The 26,792-nt window shown below is 45.3% G+C and overlaps 1 protein-coding gene across 2 annotated transcripts in view; it reads right to left on the bottom strand.

The window, feature by feature from the left end:
* The window catches only part of PDXDC1 (pyridoxal dependent decarboxylase domain containing 1), a 104,546-nt gene that overhangs the window by 19,426 nt on the left and 58,328 nt on the right, over nt 1-26,792 (bottom strand). The window contains exons 5-18 of one of the 2 annotated variants that reach the window (XM_077275118.1): nt 25,226-25,375; nt 23,882-24,071; nt 21,382-21,450; nt 20,217-20,295; nt 18,841-18,925; nt 18,480-18,528; nt 17,978-18,079; nt 17,753-17,878; nt 5,524-5,574; nt 5,225-5,288; nt 4,170-4,225; nt 3,975-4,080; nt 2,139-2,310; nt 1,398-1,516 (exon numbers count right to left, since the gene is read on the bottom strand). In XM_077275118.1, coding sequence (XP_077131233.1) covers nt 1,398-1,516; nt 2,139-2,310; nt 3,975-4,080; nt 4,170-4,225; nt 5,225-5,288; nt 5,524-5,574; nt 17,753-17,878; nt 17,978-18,079; nt 18,480-18,528; nt 18,841-18,925; nt 20,217-20,295; nt 21,382-21,450; nt 23,882-24,071; nt 25,226-25,375 — 1,418 coding nt within the window. Of the gene's footprint in view, nt 1-1,397; nt 1,517-2,126; nt 2,311-3,974; nt 4,081-4,169; nt 4,226-5,224; nt 5,289-5,523; nt 5,575-17,752; nt 17,879-17,977; nt 18,080-18,479; nt 18,529-18,840; nt 18,926-20,216; nt 20,296-21,381; nt 21,451-23,881; nt 24,072-25,225; nt 25,376-26,792 lie in introns of both variants that reach the window. The other variant, XM_077275117.1, reaches the window with a different exon arrangement.

The following is a 26,792-nucleotide window of genomic DNA, read 5'->3' on the forward strand; positions in this document are numbered from 1 at the left end:
TGTATTGTATAAATATATAATAAATCGTACAAAACAGTAATTTTTTTTTTAACCGCATCACTCCTTTTCCTCCTCTATTTTGTGTGTATTATGGGGTTGGTTATTCTCTTCTGGGATTCATTGCACAATTAGGTGCAATTTACTTTGCAAGGAACATGCAAACTGGTCTAATATATTGTTAATGCTGCAGATATCTTGTAAATAAATATTTTTTGTAATTTAAATGTATTAAAAATGATGCCCCATTTAAAAGATATGTCCTTATGTTGTTCAATATGACGCCCCCCTAGTGTTAGTACTACTGGCCACTCTGTCCGTCCATGTAACCCTCTTCTACCGGCCGAGCTCACACAGTTCCCTCCCTCTTTGAAATGTGTGCCTGTGCTATACGGTAGGATTCCCCCCCCACCCGCACGTCAGCCAGCCGGATCTAATACTGATGACTGACAGCCGGTATGTGCTGGGATCGTCTGAAGTGCCGGTATATAGACTGACGTTCCCAGCACATCACTAAGGCAGGGGCTTCTCCACTTCGCAGCAGTTATGATGACCAATATTACATTATACCCCTCCCACCTGACTTTTTTGCAGTGGGACATAAATCAGTGAAGCAGGCAGCGGCTTCCTTGTCTTCTGCTTCTGTCTGTGCAGAGAGTGATAATTGAGCAGAGTTTGTCCTCTGATTTCTGCACTATGCACAGGCAGTGACAGATCTGGGCCCCACTACGCTATGCATCAGTGTTCAAATTGATATACAAGGATATATATTTTTTGGTACTTGATATGTAGGCAGTCCTCAAGTTATGAATATTCGGCTTATGTACAATTTATAGTTATGAAAATAAAAAAATACCTAATTGCTTGCCATCTCTGGGTCACCCACTGCCCACCATCTAGTCCTCTGCTTTCTGCTGTCAAGCATCACATGTCCGGTCTCTTAACTATAGGCCAGGGACTTCTGTCCGCTTCTTCGCCTCGGAGATCACTGCACAACATAAGATCATGGCGCATAATTTGCATTCACAACCATAAAATCTCCGAGGCCTGGATGCATCCGAGTCCTGGCCTATAGTGAAGAGGCTGGAGATACAGCACACGATGGTAGATGGTAGATCGAGGACCGGACAGCGGCGTGACTGGGGAAGTCAGCGATCAGGTGATTATTGGCGGCTTTTGACGGCCATATTGTATCTTTATATACAAATTCGGGAACCCTTTTAATGACTTGTTCGAACATTTCAATAGACGGGAAATCTTTTAATGATGTATGGCTGTATTTAAGTGCTTACAAGGCAGGGCTGGAAAAATGTGGGAAAACATAAAAGAAGAAAATTAATGGCATGCTATTTTGGGAAGGCAAACACACTAGTTTCTGAATAAAGACATATAATCAATACCGGAAGAGAACGAGAGATCAGATTCCAATTCATTTAGCTTCTTCAGCAGCGACACATTAATCTTCTCCAGTTCTGCTTCTCGCTTGCCGACATCCAGTTCCTCACTTACATGTTCATATCTTGGAAGTGGGAAAAAAAGTAAAAAACATCTCACCTAGGTAATGGATAGAGTTGAGCAATTTTTTTCAAAATTCGGTTAAGATTATGATTGGCGGCGAATATTGGTTTTGCAATATTCGCCAAACACAACCGAACATCATCAGAGTCAATGGGAGTAGAAATGAATGAATATGTGCGGAACTGATCATCAAACATAAATTCGGCATGAATAGGGTAGCAATATGGCAAATTCAGATTCGGCGACAGATTCCAAACATATTCACTCAACTCAAGTAATGGATGTGTCAGATCTGGAACCAATGCTGAAACCAGGACATCAGTAGAGCATCGATAACACAAATATTAGTAACATTTTATATGGGACAACCCTTTGATAAAAAGGTAATGTAGGAAAGTGAGCCGAGTGCTGCATACAGGAGAAGCACTGAACTGCCATCAGCTTGTTTGTGACATAGGGAGGATAAATACAGGCTTTATTTACCCTACTTGTAAGCTATGCACATGCAGAATATAGGGTGTCCCTCACATGTGACATTTATTACCTAGCCTGGTCAGAGGATAGGTAATAAATGTACTTGTGGGGGAAAAGTCAGAAATGTAGTTGTGTACCTAGTCCAATACCTTAGCACACCAAGGCCTGCCCAGCTGCAGTCCACTACGTAGGACAGTCCAGCGATTCTTTCCACCTCTAGTCTGAACTCTTCTTTCAGCTGGAGCGTGTAGAGAATAATGGGGATCTTCACCTTTATACACTCCACCAGCTGATCGACATCATCTGTTCTTGTACCTAGAACTGTTACACATATATGGTGTCAGAACTGACCAGTACACCACACAATATACCACTGCCCTACTATATGTGGGCACGGACATTACTGGCCAGGATACAGAGATCTGCACCTATGTTGCTGAAGATCTATATCACACCAGTATTGTTCATGTTCTGGCGTCTCTAAGTCATGGTGACCCGTGCCTTGTTCATCTGCCGGAACGCTTAAGTGGAAATGTTTGAACAAGATCATGAGAAGTCAAATTATTCACAACCATCTATTTTTTATAGTTCCATAAGCTTTTCCTCTGCATTTATAACGTGATTTGTACTGTACGTACACTATATATACATTCTGCCAGTCTCCGGTGTGTGCTGGTCACGTGGGCTGCGACATCACTCCAGTGCACCACAAACCTGGTTTTCTACCTTAAAGCACCACTGCAGCGGTTTTTTATTGCACTGCTGGAGTGATGCTTTAAATGCCATTCCCCTGCCCCCAGACTCATTCAGCTGCCGCTGCCTTCATCTTTTTCCAGCATCAATCCAGTCAGTCTCCACCGAAAAGTGACATGACGGCAGTTGCAGTGTTTCATGGTCACTTTTCTATACATCTCTATGAGATCCTCGTTCTGGCTCTCGTAAACTTGCAATGAGCTCTTGTGACACAACTTATGACTTCCGGACAATTCAGAAGTTATGGGCACAATATGGCACCGCGGGGCCGGAGTGTTATCGGTAAGAGGTGAAGCCGCCAGAAGGCAAGTATAAGAACATGGGTCGGGGCTAAGCACCACTCCAGAGCTGGAAAGGTTCTGTCCAGGATATGGATTTAATGGTTCTGTCCAGGATATGTACTGTCACTCTTGATATTTTTATATGGGCACTGCTAAAGTTCTGAGATTGCACATGCACGATCCCCGCTCCCTCACCTGCACTGTCTATAGGGGACGCATGCTTGATCCCTCACGCACTCCTGAACTGTCTATAGGGGGTAAATGCACGTTCCCTGCCCCTCACCTGCACTGCCTATAGGGGACGCATGCTCGATCCCCGCTCCCTCAACTGCACTGTCTATAGGGGACGCATGTTCGATCCCCGCTCCCTCACCTGCACTGTCTATAGGGGACGCATGCTCGATCCCCGCTCCCTCACCTGCACTGTCTATAGGGGACGCATGCACGATCCCCGCTCCCTCACCTGCACTGTCTATAGGGGACGCATGCTCGATCCCTCACCCGCTCCTGAACTGTCTATAGGGGGTGAATGCACGTTCCCTGCCCCTCTCCTGCACTGTCTATAGGGGGTGATTGCACGTTCCCTGCCCCTCTCCTGCAATGTCATTAAGAGCTTATTCAGATATCAGTGATTTTTCTAGTATGTAAAAAAACTGGCTCGATTTTTGTTAGTGCTTTGGATCAGATTTCCGTCAGTGTATGGACAATATGTCAACTTTTTGTCATTGGAGTCATTATTATATTTTTGTGTTATTTTACTACCAATCTTGTCAAAATAAAAATAAAAAGTCAGACAATGACAGAAAAATTAAGCTCCATGTATCACGAAAAAAAAAAGATACAAAATGTATTTGAATGTCGGAAAGGGAAAATATTTCACAGCTCTTTAAACAGCTTGTTTTAAAAGAAAAAATGCGAATATTCATGAACAGAGTTGGCTCATCAGCTTACCTGCAGACGTCATCAGCGGGTTGAAGCGTACACATGTGCCTTCATCTTCCAATTCCACTATGTCCACACCACAGGATGGAATAAGAGCAGCCAGCTGTTCTCCTAGCTGCAGAAAACCAGAAGAAATCCTGAGCCTCACGCCCAGCAAAACAAGCAATACAGAGCACGTGGATGGTCCCTTCGCTGCCATCTTACCCACTGATTCATGGCGTCGTTCTCCCTTTCAATAGTATTCAAGTTTATTGTGGAACCTGCAAGGCCAAAAATACTTTGTGGTTACGTACAGCACTGAGGACCATGACTACATAGAATTAATTAGATTTGGCAAAAAAAAAAAGAGATGCTAAAATAATCAAAACAGAGTAACTCACTCAGTTGATCGGCCGGTGCGATCCAGGTTTCTGGGTTCCCTCTGCAGCTAATTCAGTAAGCGCTATAGCTTGCCGAATAAGAGGGAACCCGAACATATTCGCTCAACTCTAGTCACAACTAAAGCATATGTGACCGCTGCACCCAATCACTGACTTCAGTGCTTTCATGCTGCCTAGATCAAATTGACCGCCAAGTTCAGTAATTGGCTGCAGCAGTGTGCATTGTAGATAGACAGAGATAGCGGTCAATCACCGAGCAGGACTGTCTACTGGTTAATAAGAGTTTTCCTGCTACCATAAAATTGGTGATCGGTGTAACTGTTAGGCTACGTTCACATTTGCGTTGCGTCGGGCGCAGGTTCGGCGACGCATGCGTCATGCGCCCCTATATTTAACATGGGGGCGCATGGACATGCGTTGTCTTGCGTTTTGTGACGCATGCGTCATTTTTGGCGCAAGCGTCAGGGCGCACAGGACGCTGCATGTTGCATTTTTTTTGCGTCCAAAATCAAGCCAAAAATGGACACATGCTTCACAAAACAATGCGTTTTTGCATGCGTTGTGTCGCCGATGCAACGCCCAACAACGCGAATGTGAACGTAGCCTTACATTACTAGAGGCCCCACACAATCGCCATTACAGAGAACCTCAGTCCCTTGTTCCTTCTCACCGACAAATCCAAGGTGAGGGCAGAGTTGTACTGACTACAAGGCACACAAATGGCCTGGCTGTCCCCGTTAAGTCTAGTGGGGTCCCCATTCATACCGGACACATATGCATTACTGGTTTAACATGTGAGTGCCAGAACCAAATCAACAGAATTGCTGTTGCCATGCTAATTTATAGTCCCATTAGCCATAGGTTACATTGGTTACACACCTGACCCCGAGCCTTCATAAGAGAATTTGAACACAACTACCGGTGAATTTCCATCATGTTCAACCTAAAATTTAACAAAAAAAAAAGCATCACAATATATATTGTAAATATCATAATTACCATTAATGGGAACAAGAAACTCTAAAAAGAGAGACAACTCCCCATCAATCAATTGATTTTACAGAAGAGGTTCATTGATGGCCTGCGTCTACACTATGGTGTATAATGATATGGAAACCAGTGACACACAGCAGCAGCAGGCATGCAGCACAGATCAGAGACAATACCGCATACTGTACCGAAGTTCTGATGGAAGTTACGTCCTTTAGATTTTCCAGCAGCCTCTGACTCTGAAAGAAACAAATGTGTACAGAGTCTGAGAACACGACACTGCTGCAGTCACCGACCATAATTGACTGTATTGCAAGGATATTGCAAGGAAATGCCATTATTTGTGGAGGTCCAACCTTTAAGACTTCCCTTAATTTTAAGGGAGGCATTTGCAGGGCAGGAGCCTAGCCATCACCGTTCTAATAAAGGGGGTAACTGCAGTTCAGTACATAGCAAGGGGTGAAACTGTGTGCTGTCGGGGCCGCACTATCGCTTTCATTCTGAGGTCCCAAAGGTTGGATTTTCACAGATCATGAAATGACGACATGTCATAGCAATCAATACACCATCACTTTAAAATATAAGGATGTCCCTTTAAAACCAAAGGTCCCAGGATGTGGCTTCTGTATGTGTCTGAATGCCACGTCCACCTGCAGGGCAAGCACACAAGGTTGTGATGACACAGATGTCACTGGCAGCCTCGAGCGCTCATTTGTCCCTGCTTGTGGGCACAATTTTCAACCATGAGCAGCAGCTGCACAATGAGACCCTCATGGGATTATTCACATGTGCGTCGCGGCAGGAGGCATTGGCCTGTTAGTTCTGTAAAAATAAGTTGTGTTGATAAACCATGATCACTATGGGAACATTCACGCATCTAACGCTATATGCTCACTCGTTGTTAGTGGAAGGGGAAAAGGCTCCAGCATTGCACTTGGCTACAAGTGTTCTTCAATCGTATGGTCAAAAAAGGGAATAAATAAAAAAAAAATAAATGGTTCTGTCTACTCCCATAGAAATGTAGACTGCTTTGAAGGTAAAATTTCTCCTTGAGCTCCAAGTCAGCGTCGGGAGACTTTTAGGCCATGCAACACTCCTCTGGGAATTAAAATAGGCAAATCGCCTCTTCAGAGAGGCAGAGAGTGGGAATTCTAGGTAACTATTCTATTAAAAAACACACACCCTCTTCCTCTATAAAGAGATCATTTGCTTATTTTAATTCTCAGAGGAGCGTCATGGCCTATAAGTCTCCTTACACTGGCATGTCACTCTCCATAAGGCTGAGTTCACACGTAGCAGAATTGCCGCGGAAATTTCCGCGGCAATTCTGCACCTCCTGCCGCGGGTATATCGCATGCAGAATTTGCAGGCATATACCCGCAGAAAACTAGCGTTTTGCAAGCATAATTAGCTTGCAGAGTGCTAGCGTTTTCCAAGCGATCTGTAGCATCGCTTGGAAAACTGTTTGACAGGTTGGTCACACTTGTCAAACATAGTGTTTGACAAGTGTGATCAACTTTTTACTATAGATGCAGCCTATACCGCATCAATAGTAAAAGGTAGAATGTTAAAAATAATAAAAAAAAAGTTATACTCACCTGCAGACCTCAGCGGCTTCCGTTCCTAATGCTGTGTGTTCAGGACCTTCCATTGACGTAGTGGTCACGTGATCGCGACGTCATCGCGGTCATGTGACCGCGACGTCATCGCAGGTCCTTCACACACACCTCGGAAGCCTCTGAGAAGGTCGGGCCGCCAGAAGGTGAGTATATCGCTATTTTTTATTTTAATTCTTTTTTTTTTTTACCACTTATATGGTGCCCAGTCCGTGGAGGAGAGTCTCCTCTCCTCCACCCTGGGTACCAACCGTACTTGATCTGCTTACTTCCCGCATGGTGTGCACAGCCCCATGCGGGAAGTAAGCAGATCAATGCATTCCTATGTGTGCAGAATCGCCGCGATTCCGCAATTTTAATGAACATGCTGCGTTTTTTTTCTGGATTGCGATTCCGCTCAGGAAAAAGATGCAGCATGTGCACAAAAAATGCGGATTGCAATCTGTTACATAGGATGCTTAATGTTAGCGTTTTTTTCGCGGTTTTATAGCGTTTTTATAGCGAAAAACCGCGAAAAAAACGCAAAAAATCTGCTACGTGTGCACACAGCCTAAAGGAGAAGCTTAATACCCTACAGAGCACTTTGCATATCTATAGGATTAGACAGGACTATTTCATGGGTTTTTTTCTCCAGCTTTTCATTTTTAACTGTACGAATATAATCCCGGTGAACCCTTCCAACTATGTGCAATGCTGTAGCCTTTTCCACTACCAAGCACTCAAAGCAAAACGATAGATACGTGAATGTTCCCATAGTGACCAGTTTACTGCCCTTGACATTACCCTTTTCCAGAAATAAACCAGTAATGGGAACAGAGACCAACCTTCTCTCTAGCTGTAAAGGCCACTCTGTACCATGCACAACACTCATCAATTCTCTCAGCCAAGTAGGATCCGTTCTTTTAGTTATTGTGACAAGAGCGATTTGGCTTTAATCTGTATGGCCGTGGGCTGTGCTGGGTGACGTCACGTTACTGGCGCACAATCACAGCCAGGACCTTCAGTCTCATCTGCTGTTATTTGATGACATTACTGGATGAAGGAGCTTTGTTGCAGTCTCTTGATGCAATTTTTTTAAAACCTCAAGAACTGATCGAGAAAAATAATGATTACAAATGATAATTCAGCAGCCGGGACCAGATATGGCCGTGATGCACAGGCCGCCTAATCAATTTAACCCCTTGCCTCCGCAGACCATTCTCGTTTTTGCATTTTTGCTTTTTCAAACTTTTTTTTATTTTTCTGCCAACAAAGCTGTATTAGGGCTCACATTTTGTTTTTGCAGGATGAGTTGTAGTTTTGAATTGCACCATCCATTTTACCATATAATGTAATGAAAAATGGGGGGAAAAAGAGAAATTAGCTTAATCTATATATTCGGTTTATCTGGGACTATAATATTAATGGCAGATTCCTGTTGCCCGATCCATGGCCAGCATGAAGCAGACACAGGTTCCTGCATTACAAACATCTATGTTTTTCTCGGGAATGGCGTTTCAGATTAAAACAAGAGCTGAAAATGGAGAGAGGCCAGATGACTAGTCGCAGAGGCATGCCCCCGTGACTATAGGGGAGAGGTCTGGCAGCCCAGAGGGCAGGGAGAAGCCGATGCAGACATACCCCTTGGACTAGTCCCCTTGTACCCAAACATTTTTAACTACCGTATATACTAGAGTATAAGGCAAGAATTTCAGCCCTTTTTTTTAGGCTGAAATTGCCCCTCTCGGCTTATACTCGAGTCATACCCAGGGGTCAGCAGGGGAGGGGGAGCAGCAGCTGTGTAATAATACTCACCTGCTCCTGGAGCGGTCCCTGCACGTCCCTGGTTCCCGGGCGCCGGCAGCTTCTTCCTGTAGTGAGTGGTCACATGGTACCGCTCATTACAGTAATGAATATGGACCCCACTCTCCACTCCCATAGGGGTGGAGCCACATATTCATTACTGTAATGAGCTGTACCGGTGACCACTCAACGCTGGAAGAAGCTATCAGCGCGGGGAGAAGACCAACAGGGAAGCTGCCAGGGACCGCGCCGGGAGCAGGTGAGTATAATGTGACCGCTCACTACAGGAAGAAGCTGCCGGCGCCGGGGAACCAGGGACTGCGCCACGAGCAGGTGAGTATAACGCAGTGAGCGATATTCACCTGCTCCCCGTTCCACCGCCGTCGGCCGCCGATGCGTCTTCCTCGTCCTCTGCACTGACGCTCAGGTCAGAGGGCGCGATGACGCGATTAGTGTGCGCCACCCTCTGCCTGAACAGTCAGTGCAGAGGACGGGGAAGACGCAGCGGCGGTGGAACGGGGAGCAGGTGAATATAGCAAGTGCCGGGGGCCTGAGAAACGAGAGGTGAGAATGTGATTTTTTTTTTTTTATCGCAGCAACAGCATATGGGGCAAATGTCTACATGGAGCATCTTATGGGGCCATAATCAATGTTTGTGCAGCTTTATATGGGGCAAGTGTCTACATGAAGCATCTTATGGGGCATAATCAATGTTTATGCAGCTTTATATGGGGCAAACATCTTAATGGAGCATCTTATGGGGCCATTATCGTTTGTGGAGCATTATATGGGGCAAATATCTTTATGGAGCATCTTATGGGGCCATAATTAACGTTTGTGCAACATTATATGGGGCAAATGTCTGTATGGAGCATCTTATGGGGCCATAATCCGCATTTGTGCAGCATTATATGGGGCATATTTTAATATGGAGCATCTTATGGGGCCAATCATAAACTTTATGGAGCATTATATGGGGCTCCTGATTCAATATGGATATTCAGAAACACTTAACCTACTGATGTCTCAATTAATTTTACTTTTATGGGTATCTATTTGTATTTTTGACATTTACCGGTAGCTGCTGCATTTCCCACCCTAGGTTTATACTCGAGTCATTAAGTTTTCCCAGTTTTTTGTGGCAAAATTAGGGGGGTCGGCTTATACTCGGGTCGGCTTATATTCGAGTATATATATATGGTATGTTTTTCTCTGACATATCTTTTGCAAGAGCCGGTCATCACGTTGCTCACGCTCAGTTGATAAGCGCGGGTGCCATTTTTATGCAATTACAGGATACAATTAAAGGATCTTTCGGGCGATTCATGATATCAGAAATACATACACTGGTTGTGTTATTGCAGCTGGCCGGGGAATATACGTCTCTGATGACTAGTCCAAGAGGCAGGTCCCTGGTGGCTTCTTCTAGCTGTCATCCCCTATACTGACACGTAACTCCCAATATAGACAAAAAGAGAGACTTGTCAGTCTAGGGGTGAAGAGTGAGGAGCAGCTGCTGGGTACCGACTAGTCATCAGAGACGCATAGTTTTGGCTTTACGAAGTAAGCTTCATTTTGAAATTCTGCAGCCATTCAGAAGAAAACATACACGGATGCAATAACACAGCCATAATCTGATTTATGCTGCTCCTTGTTTTGGCAGCACAAATCTCAGAACAGGATGGAAATGACACTTTACAGGGTGTGAGTGGAAAGCACAACATGCATAGTTATTTGATGTAGTCAGTGTCCTGCTAGATATGCAATCCACACTGACTACATGACACAGCCATGCACGAGGGCACCCCGACACCAGCCTCTATTTATGCACCCTGAATACCACCTCCTGCTTCATATCCTCACTTACTGCCTACTGTCAGTCACTGCTCACTTGCTTTTATTCTAAGATGAATGATGAAGATTTTGGTATGACATTCATAACAAAAAGGAGATTTTTGTGTACTCACCGTAAAATCTTTTTCTCCGAGCCACTCATTGGGGGACACAGGACCATGGGTGTTATGCTGCTGCCACTAGGAGGACACTAAGTAAACAGAAAGATTAACTCCTCCTCTGCAGTATACACCCCCTTCACTGGATACAATTTCAACCAGTTCGGTAGTAAAGCAGTAGGAGCATGAACAAAGACAAACTATGTCAAAACCAAAGAAGTAACAACAAGCCAAAACAGGCTAACAGGGTGGGTGCTGTGTCCCCCAATGAGTGGCTCGGAGAAAAAGATTTTACGGTGAGTCCACAAAAATCTCCTTTTCTCCTACGCCTCATTGGGGGACACAGAACCATGGGACGTACAAAAGCAGTCCCTGGGTGGGGAGCAATATGCTAATACCCCATGTACCACCAGCTTACTGAGGTACCGTTGTGTGCAGAATGCGCCTGCCGAGGGCAGCGTCTGCCGAAGCCTGAGTATGGATGAGGTAGTGCTTCGTGAAAGTATGCAGACTGGACCAAGTCGTAGCTTTACAAGCTGATGTGCGGACGCCTGGTGCCGAATGGCCCAAGAAGCACCGACTGACCGGGTGGAATGCGCCTTAATCCCAGCTGGGACAGGAGTGTTCCTGACACGATAGGATTCCTGAATAGCGGAACAAATCTACTTGGCTAGAGTGGCCTTTGAGGCAGGTAGACCCTTCCTATGTCCCTCCGGAAGCACGAAGAGGACATCCGACTTACGGAAGTGAGCCGTGCGAGATATGCACCTCCGAAGAGCTCTAACCAGATCCAGAGTATGGAGAGCTTTCTCGATACGATGAGTAGGTGCAGGACAGAAAGACGGCAAGACAATGTCCTCGGGAGAGGTTCTCAAAACCACCTTGTCTGGGTGAAAATTCAGAAAAGGGGGGGGGGGGTCGGCAAGAGAGCCGCCAACTCAGAAACTCTCCTAATTGACGTAATTGCCACTAGAAAGACCACCTTCGATGAGAGGAGGGTGAGAGAGATGTCCTGCAATGGTTCGAAAGAGGCCTCCTGAAGAACTCCGAGAACCAAGTTAAGATCCCATGACGCCAAAGGCATTCTATAAGGAGGGACCACCCGGGAGACTCCTTGGATGAACGTCTTAACCGGCAGTCTGGAAGCGATCCTTCGTTGGAATAGAACAGACAAGGCGGACACTTGTCCCTTGAGCGAGCTTAGGGCAAGGCCTGACTCTAAACTTGATTGGAGAAACTCCAGAATGGACGGAATGGAAAAGACTAAGGGCAAACGTCCATGGGTATTGCACTATGAAAAGAAGATACGCCAGGTGCGATAATAAATGCGCATGGATACAGGATTCCTAGCGCGAATCATGGTAGAAGAAACCCCCGGAGAGAATCCGGCTTAGGCTAAAATCCAGGATTCAACGGCCACGCCGTCAAAGACAGGGCCCCAGAGTTCTGGTGGCAAATCGGGCCCTGGAAGAGAAGGTCCGTGCGATCTGGAAGGCGCCAGGGGTTGTCGGCGACCATTTGGACGAGTTCCGCGTACCATGCTCGGCGCGGCCAGTCGGGCGCGACGAGAATCACTGGTCTCCCCTCTGCTCTGATCTTTTTGATGACTCTCGGAAGCAGAGAAAGGGGCGGAAAAATGTATGGCAGCTGGAACGGATGCCACGACAGAACCAGGGCATCTGCCCCGATGGCGCGAGGATCGTGGGAACGGGCAATGAACTGGGGAACCTGGTTGTTGAACCTCAAGGTCATGAGATCCACATCCGGCTTCAGCCAGCGAAAGCAAATCTGCTGGAAGACTTCCGGATGGAGGGACCACTCGCCCGAAGCAAGACTTTGGCGACTGAGGAAGTCAGCTTCCCAATTCTCCACGCCCGGTATGTGGATCGCCGATATGAGCGAGTGATTGGTCTCTGCCAAGCGCAGGATGTGGGAGACTTCGCGCATGGCTGCTCTGCTGCGGGTTCCCCCTTGTGGGTTGATGTACGCCACGGCTGTGGCGTTGTCAGATTGAATTCTGATGGGATGACCTGCGAGAAGGTGGTGAAAGTTGTGTAAAGCGAGAATGATCGCTCAAATTTCCAGGATATTGATTGGGAGACGTGACTCTCTCGTGGACCAACGACCCTGTGCCGTGTGGTGAATAAAAACTGCACCCCAGCCAAAAAGGCTGGCATCGGTAGTCACCACTAACCAGCGCACAGGAAGAAAGGATTTCCCTTGGTTCAAGGAAGACTGTAGTGTCCACCACCTGAGGGTCTGCCTGACCTGTGGGGGTAGATGAAAGCGACGGTCGAGAGAAACCGGGCTTCTGTGCCAGGCTAAAAGGAGCGCCTGTTGCAAGGGACGGGGATGGCACTGCGCAAACAGAATGGCTTCCATCGCCGCAACCATTTTCCAGAGGATGCGCATCGCAAAGCGAATGGAGTGAGGGACTGGGCGGAAGAGCCTGCGCGCTCCCTGTTGTAAGGATAGAACCTTCTCTGGAGGGAGAATGACCAGCCCGCGGGAAGAGTTCAAAATCATGCCCAGGAAGCAGATTTGCTGGGCCGGCACTGGAGATGATTTCTCGAAGTTGATCTTACAACCCAGGCGAGAAAGAGAATCCACGGTGATGCTCACCGACTCCTCGCAGGCAGACTGGGACGGACCTTTGATTAATAGGTCGTCCAGATATGGCAGGACTACCACTCCCCGAGCGTGAACAATGGCCATGACAGCCGCCATGACCTTTGTGAAGACTCTGGGGGCGGTGGCAAGTCCGAAGGGCAAGGCAGGAACTGCTGATGAGAGGGAAAAATTGGGATGTGTAGATAGGCATCTTTGATGCCTATGGATGCAAGGAACTCTCCTTTTTCTAGGGACGCGACAACGGAACAGAGGGAGTCCATCCTGAAGTGTCGGACCCGTACGAATTTGTTTTAGCAGTTTGAGATCCAGTATGGGCCGTAGAGTCCCGTCCTTCTTTAGGACCACGAAAAGGTTGGAGTAAAACCCCGTGAACCTTTGGTCTCGAGGGACTGGAGTGATGACACAGTCCTTTTGAAGCGCCTGTATGGCGTGAAGAAAAACTCGATTTTGTATCTGGAAGACACGAGCTCTCTGACCCACTCATCGTGAACGACCGAGAGCCACTGTTGACGGAACAAAAGAAGGCGTCAGCCTACTTTGTCGGTGTCCGCCGGACACGCCAACGAGTCATTGAGAAGGTTTAAGGGATGCGGACGGCTCAGGGGCAGACGGCGTAGGTCCGGGTTTCCAGGAACGGTTTGGTCTGTATGAGACCTGGGAAGTTCTGTTGTCCCGACGTCCCGAACCAGGGGAAGAGGACGACAAACTAGAGTTGTTACGAAATGACTGGAATCGAAACTGCTGCTGATTACGAAAGGGCCGGGCTGGTTTTTGCTGGGGAAGAAATTCACTTTTTTTTTTTTTTTCTCCGTAGCGTCAGAAATTATTTGGTCTAGGTTTTCCCCCAAATAAACGACCCACTTGGTAAGGAAGAGAGGTCAGCGACTTTTTGGAAGCAGAGTCTGCTCACCAATCGCGGAGCCATAGGGCCCCCCCGATGGAAATTGCGTTAGCAGCCGCTTGCGCTGCGCAATTAGCTGCATCTATGGAGGCGCTAACAACAAAATCTCCGGCCTGAGCTAACTGGTTAGCTAGTCTGGCCGTCTCTGGGGGAAGATTACTGCCGTGGACGGTAAAGGTCAACACCTCAGCCCAGGCCACCATTGCCTTAGCTACCCAGGAAGCTGCAAAGGATGCAAGGAGGGCTGCTCCTGAGACTTCAAAGACTGAGCGAGCCAAATAATCAATCTGGCGGTCAGAAGGGTTTTTGACTGATGAATCGTCTGACAGAGAGAAGATTGTTTTGGATGCAAGCCGCAACACGGCAGGATCCAGAAGGAGAAAGAAGTAAGCCCTTCACCAGATCCCTTGAGAAAGGATATTTAGCTTCCGTGGCTTTTTGAGCCGTAAAGCGCTTTTCTGGGTGCTCCCTGTGTTTTGGATAATATCCTGAAACTCAGGGTGATTAGCAAATATCTTTTGGACGCGTTTTCCTGAGAGGAAGCAGATTCATCGTCCACCATTAATGCCTGACCAATAGAGGAGTCTTGGGTTAAAGATTCCTCCGACTCATATATTGAGCCCTGTACGCTGCGACCCTCAGGGGAGGGGGAGCGAGAAGATGAGCTTGCAGAAGCTGAAGCTCGAGCGTGTACGGGAGATGGGGAAAGGGTCCTTTTCCTGGAACCCCGGGAGTCCCGTACAACGGTGCGCCCCCTGTGGTCGGACAGCCCCGCGCCGTTACCAGATTCCGTCGCAGCCGACGGAGGTGAATTCTGGTTTAAGGAGGACCCACGGAAAGAGTCCAATGCCTTGACCAAGGATTCCACTGAACGTGCGCGGCCCACTCAGGAGACGACATAGGAAGTGGCGGCAGAAGGCGGCTGCGCACTGGCCAGGTCACAGTTCTGGCACAAGGGGGTACTGTGGGCACTTGGCAAAGCAGACTTGCAAGTGGCACAAATGGTAAAAAATACAGTGTGCTTTTTGTCCCCTTTTTTTTTTTTTCTTTTTTTTTTTGCGTCCATAGATTGAGACATAGTGAATGTGTATCTCCGATAAACCGCAGTAGCAGTTATGTGAGCAGGGAAGGGGTTAAGCTTTTCCCTATGTAGCGGAGCAGCTTACCCACGGTCCTGAACTGGTGTCCCCAGGGAGGAAGAGAGGGAGGTAGCGTTTTCGGCTGTATTTCCCTGCAGCAGTGGAGTCCCAAGATGGCGCCCGAGATTTGCAGGGCTCTTCTCATTCAAAACGAGAAGCGCCTGAACAGTGGGCGGGGCTCCGGCGTGGGCGGGGTTTTTGAACTGCGGCCTAGTCCGGCTGGAGAAGCCGGGGACTAAATTAGTGGAGCCGGCCGGCGAAGCGCTCTGGCGGCCGCGAAGCGCTCTGGCGGCCGCGCCGCCGCGCCTAATGATCGTCGCTGGCATCTAGCCAGCGGTACCTCTCCCCAGGGACCCGGACCGCTTCTTCCCACGCCGGCAGCGTGAGGAAGATAGTACTCACCGAAGGAGGGACCACCTCCAGCTCAATCGATCCTCCCTGTGTCGGGGGACGGAGAGCCTCCTGAAGCATGCTTGCCTTCTCAGGGGACTTACAGCTGTGCCTGCCGCATGGAGATTTTGCAGGGTTCTTCTGCGCCTGCCACAGGGGGCTTACGGCTACTGTGGGGACTACGAGACGCCAAGATGAGGGCTTGAGTGCGGTGGAGCCCGGGAGATGCACATAAGAGGTATACTCCATGTGCTCGCCATCTTACAGGGGGGAGAGCGGGACCGTATAGGAACCGTCGCCCTAGCGTAGATTAGGCGTGCCCCATACGTCGCAGGAGAGGGACGGGGAGGTATACTCGCCGTGCTCGCCTGTTGATGGTTCGGGGGAGAGCGGACCCTATTAAAAAAGGAACCCGTCGCCCCCTTCACTCCGTTAAGTAAAAAATTAAAAATTTACAGAAAACTAAAAGCTTTAAAATAAAAATTAAAATAAGAAAGTTGGGGCCTGAAAACAGACCCAAGTGCCTCCTACAGACACTAAGCAAGAACTGGTTGAAATTGTATCCAGTGAAGGGGTGTATACTGCAGAGGAGGAGTTAATCTTTCTGTTTACTTAGTGTCCTCCTAGTGGCAGCAGCATAACACCCATGGTCCTGTGTCCCCCAATGAGGCGTAGGAGAAAATACAGTTTATATTATAAAGACCTGGGGAAAACAAAATCAATGAACACCCTCCCTCAACCCACACTGGCTCAATACAATGGCATATTTCCATTTTAAGTAAATGACTAACTTCATTCAGAAATCATGAAGTGGGATTTCAGACAGTGACTTACACAATAATTGAGGTTCAAAAGACTACATAGTCCATAGACGTTGGGGTGAAAAGCAAAGTTATCCTATTTTTCTGCACCCAGCTGGCACTCACGTTCCCCTGCACAGAGGGAGCCAGGAGCTGCTAAACAGGCAAAACTTAGAAGGGGACTTGGCACAACAACAGTACCAAACCACTTCTTTTTCAGGATTGAGGAGTATCCCAATGGTTGAACCCAGACTGATCAAAAGGTGATGGCATGTCCTAACAATATGAAGTCACATCCCAATATGGGAATACCCAGTTATTGATCTAAACTGATGGCGCCTCGTCACCTGCAGAGACACGGAATGAGTGAGGAGAGTCAATATTCCCAGTAAGAGATTAGCAAAAAGATTTGGGGTACCCAGTTCCAACCTGTGGCCTGTCCCTCTGTTATAACCGGACTTCACTTTTGATGTTGGCATCCTTGACCCAGCATCTCCCTGGTGCCCCTGTCACTTCCTAGGCCCAACAGTCTGCGACAACATGAATACACTGTTCAGTAATTAGACCTCAAGGTTTTGGAAGGAACAGAGGTGCCCATGAAATGCCGCTCCGAAGTGGGGAGTTGCACAAGTGACATCTGGTCACACCAAAGGAATGGTCCAGACGTTGGAGCGGTGTGCTGCAAATCTTTTCCCAGTCCATCTTGAAATTGGTTGTTAGGTCAAAAATGATAAGCCTGCCTTCACTCTGTGACTGGCCGTCAAGTGTCAATGGAGTGAGGCCGAGACCACTAGTCGAGTATGTATCACGCATACGTACCTGCCGAACCCGGCTAAGAAACCGCTCAATCCCCGCAGCGCACAGTGCGTGTGTTGGGGGATTCATACGTCTGCGTTCACACAAGAGTCACTGGCTATAACATGGCCATCAGATTAAAAACAAGGTTGTTAGGGGCCAGTCAGTTCATAACATTAGATTTTTGGGGATGATTCTGATGGTAAATATCCAATGTGCATGGCCAATTCAAGTTACTGCTCTCTGTATAATGAGTGCAAGATATTGCAGAACTGGAAAATTGGGTGAGAAATTATAACAACTGTGTAATCAAATGTGCAAAAAATAAGTGACATTACTGTCACATCTGAGATAACCGCATTAGTTTTCAGCTCGTGAATATCAGACATATAAAGATGTGAATGTACATACCAGTTGGGATGCCTGCTTCATCCGCTCAACAATGCCATTGTGGCCGAGATACTGCAGAGACAGCCATAGTGGCAGAGCGCGAAGCTTTTCCACCGGCTGGCTTGTCGTGAGTCCAGCGGCAAGAGACTGATGAGAAACCCATGAGACAATGGTAAGACAGGGGTATGTCATATGTGCACAATGATGATGAAGGCGATTTGTAAGTATAGTCTGCAAATATCTTACCAAGGAGGGATCCTCGTGACGGTACAAGGTAACAGCAGGCACGGCTGGAAGCCCCAACCATGGTCCGAGAGTCAGGGTCATACTATCACACTTCGTAGCAGCCTGATACATAAAAGGGAAAAAAATTCATTAACTGATGAATATTATACTGAATAATCATTAACCACCCCAGTATTCTGCATTTATGAGAAAGGAAACATTTGGTGTTCTAGTATTTTAAGAGGGTCTATCATTTCTCCAGACATGTCCATTTCAGTAAATTGTTACTTCAGGGGAATGTAAGGAAAGCAGACTGTTCCTCTTCCATTATTTTCACCTGAAACTTAAAATTATCTATATGTGTCCACAACAGAGAGCCCAAGAACACAGTGGCACTAGAGTACCAGGAACATTTACATCCAACGAGAGGCAACTAACGACAGATCCTAACGACAGGTGGTAGACTCCTCTTCTACGTGCATTTGTCACCAGTCAAGACCCTGGTGGAGATGGAGGAACTTACCAGTACAGATGCGCTGACATAACCCAACGCCAACGTTGCCAAATTTACTCTGCAAAAGAAAATATCTTTACATCAATTAAATATTTATTGCTTCCATCCAGTCAGACTCTAATCCTTTCCCAGTAAATATTTCATGGATTTTGCAGCTATTCAGTTCTTGTAAGAAACCTTAAGCGTTCTCAGAATAAACTGGAGATTGCTTTTCGGTTTGCTGGTTCTTATTTTGCACTTTCAGCAAACCTCTAGAAATTTTTTTGAACATATCAGTGAATATAAAAATGTAGTTGCCAGTGACAAATTCTTGAAGACGTCGTCACTTAAAAAAAAACCACGAAATAAAACTTAAATAAATGAGACATACCCTTCCACATGCAACCAAATATTATATTGGTCACACAACTCCTTTAGTCTTCCCAGTTTGTCTGTGTGTCCTGCACCAGGGGTTCCTGCAAAATATATAATACATTTTCACAGGGGTTGTCAGAATAAAGACTCATTTAGACGGCAGATAATCGAGTAAGGAGTAGTGATGAGCGAGTGTGCTCGTTACTCAGGTTTTCCGAGCACGCTCAGGTGTCCGAGTATTTTGGGGGTTCTTGGAGATTATGTTTGAGTCCCCGCAGCTGCATGATTAGCGGCCGCTAGACAGCCTGAATACATGTGGGGATTCCCTAATAAACAGCACAGCCCCCACATGTACTGTCTAGCAGGCACAAATCATGCAGCTGCGGGGACTCGAACATAATCTCCGAGTACGCCCAAAATACTCAGAGAACACCCCAACGTGCTAAGAAAACCCGAGTAACGAGCACACTCGCTCATCACTAGTAAGGAGCGTTGATAGGAAAGTTTATTTCAGACCACAGGTCATTTAGGCAGGCCAGTAATTTCCTAAAAACGAATAAAACACTAGTTCATTGGGTGCCATTATGTTTAAGCAGGCTTAAAGAGGATGTCCACTACCTTTTCATTGATGACCTATCCTCAGGATAGGTCATCAATGTCTGATCGGTCGGGATCAGACACCCAGCACTCCCTCCGATCAGCTGTTATCTGTGTCGTCATCTGGAAATACTCACTAGCTGTGCTGCTCATTCTTCTGATAGAGGCCACGGCTGGGTACTACACATCCACCTCCTTTTCAAATCAATAAGGGGCAGATGTGCAGCACCCAGCCGAGGCCTCTATCAGTAGACTGAGCAGCTCGGTAAGTATTTCCGACTGGTGCCGCCGCAAATAACAGCCGATCAGCGGGGCTGGGTGTCGGACCCCAACCAATCAGACATTGATAACCTATCGTAAGGATAGGACATCAATGAACAAGTGCTTGACAACCTCTTAAGAGATTATCAGTCTTGAGTCTTGACAGGACATGTGCTGCCAAAAATAATGATATTCTATGAGGACAGAACGATCGCATTAACAATCGTTCTGTGTGCACACGTTTGTTGGCCCTACATAATCGGGTCATTAAACGACTGCCAATCGGCTTGCATCCTTGCCGATAGTTCACCAGAGCGGTCGGCCACCTACATTTGCCAGAAGTGTGTCCGAGAATGAGGTCCTTTGACTCTTTCTCAGAGTTGGCTCTAGCCAACCTAATGCCCTTTACAGTCCACACCACAGGGACATTTACTGCATTCCTAGCTATGTGCAATTATGTACTCTCTCTAATAAGCATTAGTAAGTAATAAAAGCAACAATAAAGTATTACAAGACACAAAGAAATGAACGCACCAGCATTGGCCACTAATAAGAGGGGTAACTTCCCGGACTGCAGGTCTTCTTTCAAAAGACGCTCCAATAATGCCACATCCTAGAATCAGAGACAGAAAAAAAATCAATGCAAGTAGACACAATAAATTATCACTTCGGAATTTAAATGTTTCTCATCTTTTCAGCTTCATAGAATTATGGCGAGATCCAAATTGCTACCAACTCTTGCGTACAAGTAGATACTGTATACACAGGTATCTGATCGGGGATAAATGCTGATTATATAGTATGTTTATAAACAATGGTAACATGTATGGTGCGACTATCAGTAATAGGAGATGCCACATAGCCGTGCAAATCTGGATTACGCTGCGTGACCCCAGCAGAGGTCAAACATCCATTTTGCCCATCATGTTGGTCAGCTGTTCACTATCTTGGGTTACAATCCTGCACAGTGAACCATAACCCGCACTGTTAAGGTCACACATTGAGGACACATTATACAAGTATTCTCTGCTGGTCGGTTAGCGGCTTCTATAAGTATTACTCTGAATAGCACAGAAATGGAGTAAACCGTATATTCCCGCATCTTAGTCAATATTCAATGATCTTACAGCTTCCTTAAAGGGAACCTGTCAACAGGTTTTTGCTACCTCATCTGAGAGCAGCATAATGTAGGAAAAAAGACCCCGATTCCAGCGATGTATCACTTACTGGATGCAGAAGTAGTGACAGTTTTTAAGATGTTGCATGTAGCAGAGCTCAGAAAGCTGCACCCGCCCACACAAGGCTCTGTATGTACATTGTCTATTGACAGTGAGCTGCTTATCAGATGAGGGGGAGTGGCCAGACCAGCGCTTGTGTGCACTGTGGACGAGCAGTGATAATCTCCTGGTGATAAAACCTTCATTGTATGGAAACAACGGCACACAACATAATAAGTGACACCTCGTTGAAACCGGTTTCTCGGTCCCTACCTCATGCTGTCCTCGGATTACATAGAGAAAAACTTGCAGACAGTTTCCTTTTACTACTATATAGTTAGAATGGAGACGGTTATCACATTTTATATGACAGATAGCCTATTGAATAGACCAAAAAATCATTCAATACAGCAAAAAAAAGATAGCCACATTATTTTTTTCTTGTTTCCTATATCCCCCAATGAAGAGCCCCAAAAAATTACCATTTGATGCTGGGATCCAAACATGGTATTACAAGGCACACGGCACAAGCACGACAGCGGAAGTCCAAGCTGAAAAGGAACGAAAAGAAGTAAAATGACCAAATACTCAATTATGTGAATACTAGAGATGATCGAATTGATCTGAAACTTATGCCCAAAAGATTGCATCAGTCACAGAGGCTGACATGAACTCAAGCGTGACCGCGTGGGGGAAAACATTGAAAGATGAAACATTACAGGGAAGTCCCATAATGCCTTGCAGCCATCAAATCGTATGGTGTAGTGCAGCCAATCAGAAGGAACTGTAATAGCCTGTATAAAAGTTAAGGCAAGGAATGCAGCAGTCATTTGAGGGCGATTTAGGACAGTAAGAGATTGTAAGAGCTCACAGCTCATCCAATAGGGTCAGGTAGAGAAAGCCTGTAAATATTGGACAAATACTCCAGACGCAAATATGTTGTAGAACTGTTACAGTGAAGATGATGATGGTAGTAGTCTCCGAATAATGCAGAGATTCAATTGATAGGGGGAGAGAGAGATATGAGAGGTGAAAGCAGCAGCAGTGCTAGTGTGATTGATAAATTATGTACTATAGCTAGCTTCTGTCCTGTTGCATTTCAATTACACATTTTCTTTTCTTAGCAGGTGGCACAGAAAAAAATAATAATCTGATATAAGTGTCAGAAAGAAAGCTTGCTTGTCCAAGCAACTGTACTAAGCTTTTTCATTTCTTATGCAATACATTTTGTGAAGGGGAGATCCAAGAAGTATAGTTTCTCCTTGCGGAGAGTGACATGTTAAGCATGCCGAGATGAGGAGACTTAAAGCCGCAATGCTCCTCTGGGAAATATACAAATTGTCTCCTCAGAAGGAAGAGGACTAGAACTCTAGTGCCACCTATTGGAAGTAGCAATCCTAAAAGTCACTGTTGACTCTTTAACGAGCCTTGTCACATGATAAAAGCCAAACCAGATTCTCAATTTGCAGACACTGTTTCAGAGTACTGCCCCTCGTCAGTGCAAAGTGTGAGATCTGGTTTGGCTGGGTGAGAGGTGTCTGCCCGGGATCCAAGAAGTAACGTTTCTCCTTGTGTAGAGAATGAAGGGGGGATAAATTGTTATTCGAAAATTGAAAAGAAAACTTCCCAATATCCAGACATTTAACTACGACTGTGTACCTCACAAAAGTATTTGTGTTGAGAACAATTTTTGCTTACACATTGGTTTTACTAGGCAAATTGTACATCTGTATACAGCAGAGTAATACAGCACCTCGTTAGGGGAGCCAGCGTTTTGGACGTATACCTACCTAGTATTTCTTACTAAGCCAGTTCTGAGAAGGGGGTTGAATTTTGTTAAATAGAAAAGATAACATTGTAGTCATTTAACTGTACATGTCTGCTTTTGCACACGTGCTTTACTTTCTGTACATGTACCTATCAACAGTAGCATATACTTCATATTACGTCCTTTTTGGGTTAAAAATAATCTCAGAAGTTAACTAGTGTTGTACAAAATGTATGATAAAAGTGTTAATGGACAAAGTGTTAAAGAGAGGAAAAACACATACACACAACAAGGCTAAGAATGTGGGAGCCACAAGCAGCAGCACCACCACTGGCACCAGCCAGGGTAGAAGTAGTACCAAATACAGGCCTGCTGTGCCTATATCAAGTGTATTAGTGAGGTAGAAGCAGGGGGTACTATGGAATACATGGCACATGACTCGTCTAAGGCAGAGTAGTATGATGTTACCACTGACAGCGACACAGTCAGTAAGAATCAGTGTTCAGACTGACCATAAATTTTTGGACCGCTTTTAATTAAAAAACAAAAACATGAATAGTCTGTAAATGCCCTGTGCTAGTAAATGGGCTGCTGCTTAGTACCTGATTACCATCTGTTTTTACAATGAGATCACGGAAATTTCTAAGGCTATTTAGTGTTAAATAGCTTCAATGGGGTTGGATACAGGTCTATGAGACTTTGGAGTGTTCTATATTAGTGATGAGTGAACATGCTCGGATAAGGTCTAATCAGAGCATACTCGGGTGCTAACCGAGTGTCTTTGGCGTGCTCAAATAATGTGTTCGAGACCCCACGCAGCTGTTACACAGCCGCAGGGATTCTCTAACAAACAGGCAATCCCCACATGCGTTGCAGCTGTCTAACAGCTGCGGGGTCTCGAACATATTGTTTGAGCATGCCAAAAACACTCTGTTAGCACCCGAGCATGCTAGGTTAAGACCTTATCTGAGCACGTTCGTTCATCACAGTTATACAAATCTTTTCAGGGCAACTAGAAGCTGTGCAATACTGAAATTCATAGTAGATTGATTTCCTGCAAATGTAATTTCTTTGAAATACTCTGGAACCTGTCAAATTTTAATTTAAAGGAGATCCAATCTTATCTAGTCAAAAGCCTAATGAACTGTTAATGCCTTTTTGGGTTATATACACACACAGCCTATATGTATACTTCATCTGTGAATGTTTCCTACCTGATTACAAAGGTACTGTCCGAGGCCAGGTCTTGAAGCAGCACTCATATAGATAACAGGCTGTCTGTTATAGAGGACATTGAATCCTTCTGTTGTGTAGTCTTCATAGCGGGAATGGATGACAAGTCTACACACTTTAAGAAGGCCCTCGCGATCATCCTCGTGATAATAGGCAGAGCCATTTTCATACCTGTAAAACAATAAAAACTTATGTACAGTAATACGCATGACTGCGGTAGAGCTAAACTCTGGGCTTATTGCTTCAAAACAAAAATTTGCGTAAATAAAATAGTATATGACTATTAACATTGGGCTTGGGCTACACTGCATTTTTGCAAAATTATATAGTAAGGACAATGAACAACCGGGTTACACCATCTACAACTGCAATCCAGGAGAAAAAGGAGTCTAGAAAAGCTCAAGAAAATGACAAATCTGTTATTTTAATAAATATTAACAAAAAATGAGGTTTAAAAATTTTTTTTTAAAAATGTGGTCACTGGTGAAAGACCATGCTGACCGGTGTGCTGTATCTCGCAATTAATAAATATATATATATTTTTATATAATATATATATATTTTTATATAATATATATATATTTTTATATAATATATATATATTTTTATATAATATATATATATATAAATATATATATATATATATATATATATATATATATATATATATATATATATATATATATATATACACATACACACACACACACACATATATATACACACACACACACACACACACACCATATGCTCGGGCTATTCGTCACAGTGGAATGGTTTACCATATATTAGCATTTGCAATCATATATTCAAATGGTATGCTTCAAAATATTGCATCAGTGAAATATATAGTGTTACTATAGTTATATTCATATCCAGGAACACACCACACCACACCACTTACCCAACACGTGTTTCGCATCACTCACTTCCTCAGGGAGAAAATAAGAGTTATTTAGTAACCTACTCTTGGGGGGCCTGGAAAAATTAATACACTATATATTTCACTGATGCAATATTTTGAAACATACCATTTGAGGATATGATTGTAAATGCTAATATATGGTAAACAGATGGAATTCCCCAGCATATGGTTACAAATGAAGCCACCGTGGCTGTCTTGACAGCTAGTTATAATACGTGAGTGAACAGAGCCTAATGCTAGGAGAGTAGTAAAGGGACAGCGGTGCGCCAGGTTAGGCCGGTTTCATGGTAAGGACGTTCCGCAGGTCTCTATGAGGCTGTTGAGTTCGGGTCAGGAGGCCTGCGGCTGTGTGTACCGACTGGTCTAACATGCTTATAAATGATCTGAACAGTATCAGTACCTGAATAGTCTACAAAGCCACAGAGTAGTGTCTGAAAGAATTCTTGTGGTCAATTTTCGGAGCCGGTCCTTGTCGAGCACGGAGATGTATGCCGCCAGACTGTGTCCCAGCAGCGCCATGTGACCCTGCTCCCCGACATTCTGAATTCGGCTAAAATATAATGACACGCACATACAATTTACATTATGCATAAGATATTGCTGCTTTTAAAATACATCCAGCAACAGGCTATCAAAGCCGGCGAGTCCAAGGCCCCAACCAGATGAGTGACATTCCTTTCATCCTGCCTGATGCTGTAGCAATATAGCTGATAATAGCGCAGCTCAATGAGTCACTGACACAGCCCCAATGACTGGCGTTTCCGAGCTTCAGTAAATATATCATTACTACTTGACCTATTACAGGCCCGCCAGGACCGGAGTGGCGGATAAGCTCTGTAAATCTGACACACAAATCTAATAATGGATGGGATTACAGAGCACTTCTGTGCCATCTGAGCGGTACGGCTGCAGAACATGCTACTAGAACGGCACAATTTATACTGGAATCGCTCCGTATGCAGACAAGGAGACAGATAACCCAATGCGGGACATCTACCTGAAATATTAATTCCTAGCATATTTCCATGCAATTCTCGGCAGGCCGCTGGTCAGGTCAGGATTTGCTATGCTGTAAAAAACTAGAGGTAATTTTCAAAACTACTGCAAATGAAATAAAGAGGAGCAGGTGCCCTTAAAACATGAACACATCACGCATATATACAGTGACTTGCGAAAGTATTCGGCTCCCTGGAAGTTTTCAACCTTTTCCAACATATGATGCTTTAAACATAAAGATACCAAATGTAAAGTTTTGGTGAAGAATCAACAACAAGTGGAACACAATTGTGAAGTTGAACATTTTTGTGGAAAATCAAAAACTGAAAAGTGGGGGGTGCAATATTATTCGGCCCCTTTACTTTCAGTGCAGCAAACTCACTCCAGAAGTTCATTGTGGATCTCTGAATGATCCAATGTTGTCCTAGAATGATGGTAAATATAATCCACCTGTGTGTAATCAAGTCTCCGTATAAATGCACCTGCTCTGTGATAGTCTCAGGGTTCTGTTTGAAGCACAGATAGCATCATGAAGACCAAGGAACACAACAGGCAGGTCCGTGATACTGTTGGAGACGTTTAAAGCCGGATTTGGATACAAAATGATTTTCTAAACTTTAAACATCCCAAGGAACACTGTGCAAGCAATCATATTGAAATGGAAGGAGTATCATACCACTGCAAATCTACCAAGACCCGGCCGTCCCTCTAAACTTTCAACTCAAACAAGGAGAGGATTGATCAGAGATGCAGCCATGAGGCCCATGATCACTCTGGATGAACTGCAGAGATCTAGCGAAGGTGGGACAGTCTGTCTATAAGACAACAATCAGTCGTACACTGCACAAATCTGGCCTTTATGGAAGAGTGGCAAGTAGAAAGCCATTTCTCAAAGATATCCATAAAATGTGTTGTTTAAATTTTGCAACAAGCCACCTGGGAGACACACCAAACATGTGGAAGAAGGTGCT

Source organism: Ranitomeya variabilis, chromosome 7 (genome assembly GCF_051348905.1).
Source record: "Ranitomeya variabilis isolate aRanVar5 chromosome 7, aRanVar5.hap1, whole genome shotgun sequence".
NCBI lineage: Eukaryota > Metazoa > Chordata > Amphibia > Anura > Dendrobatidae > Ranitomeya > Ranitomeya variabilis.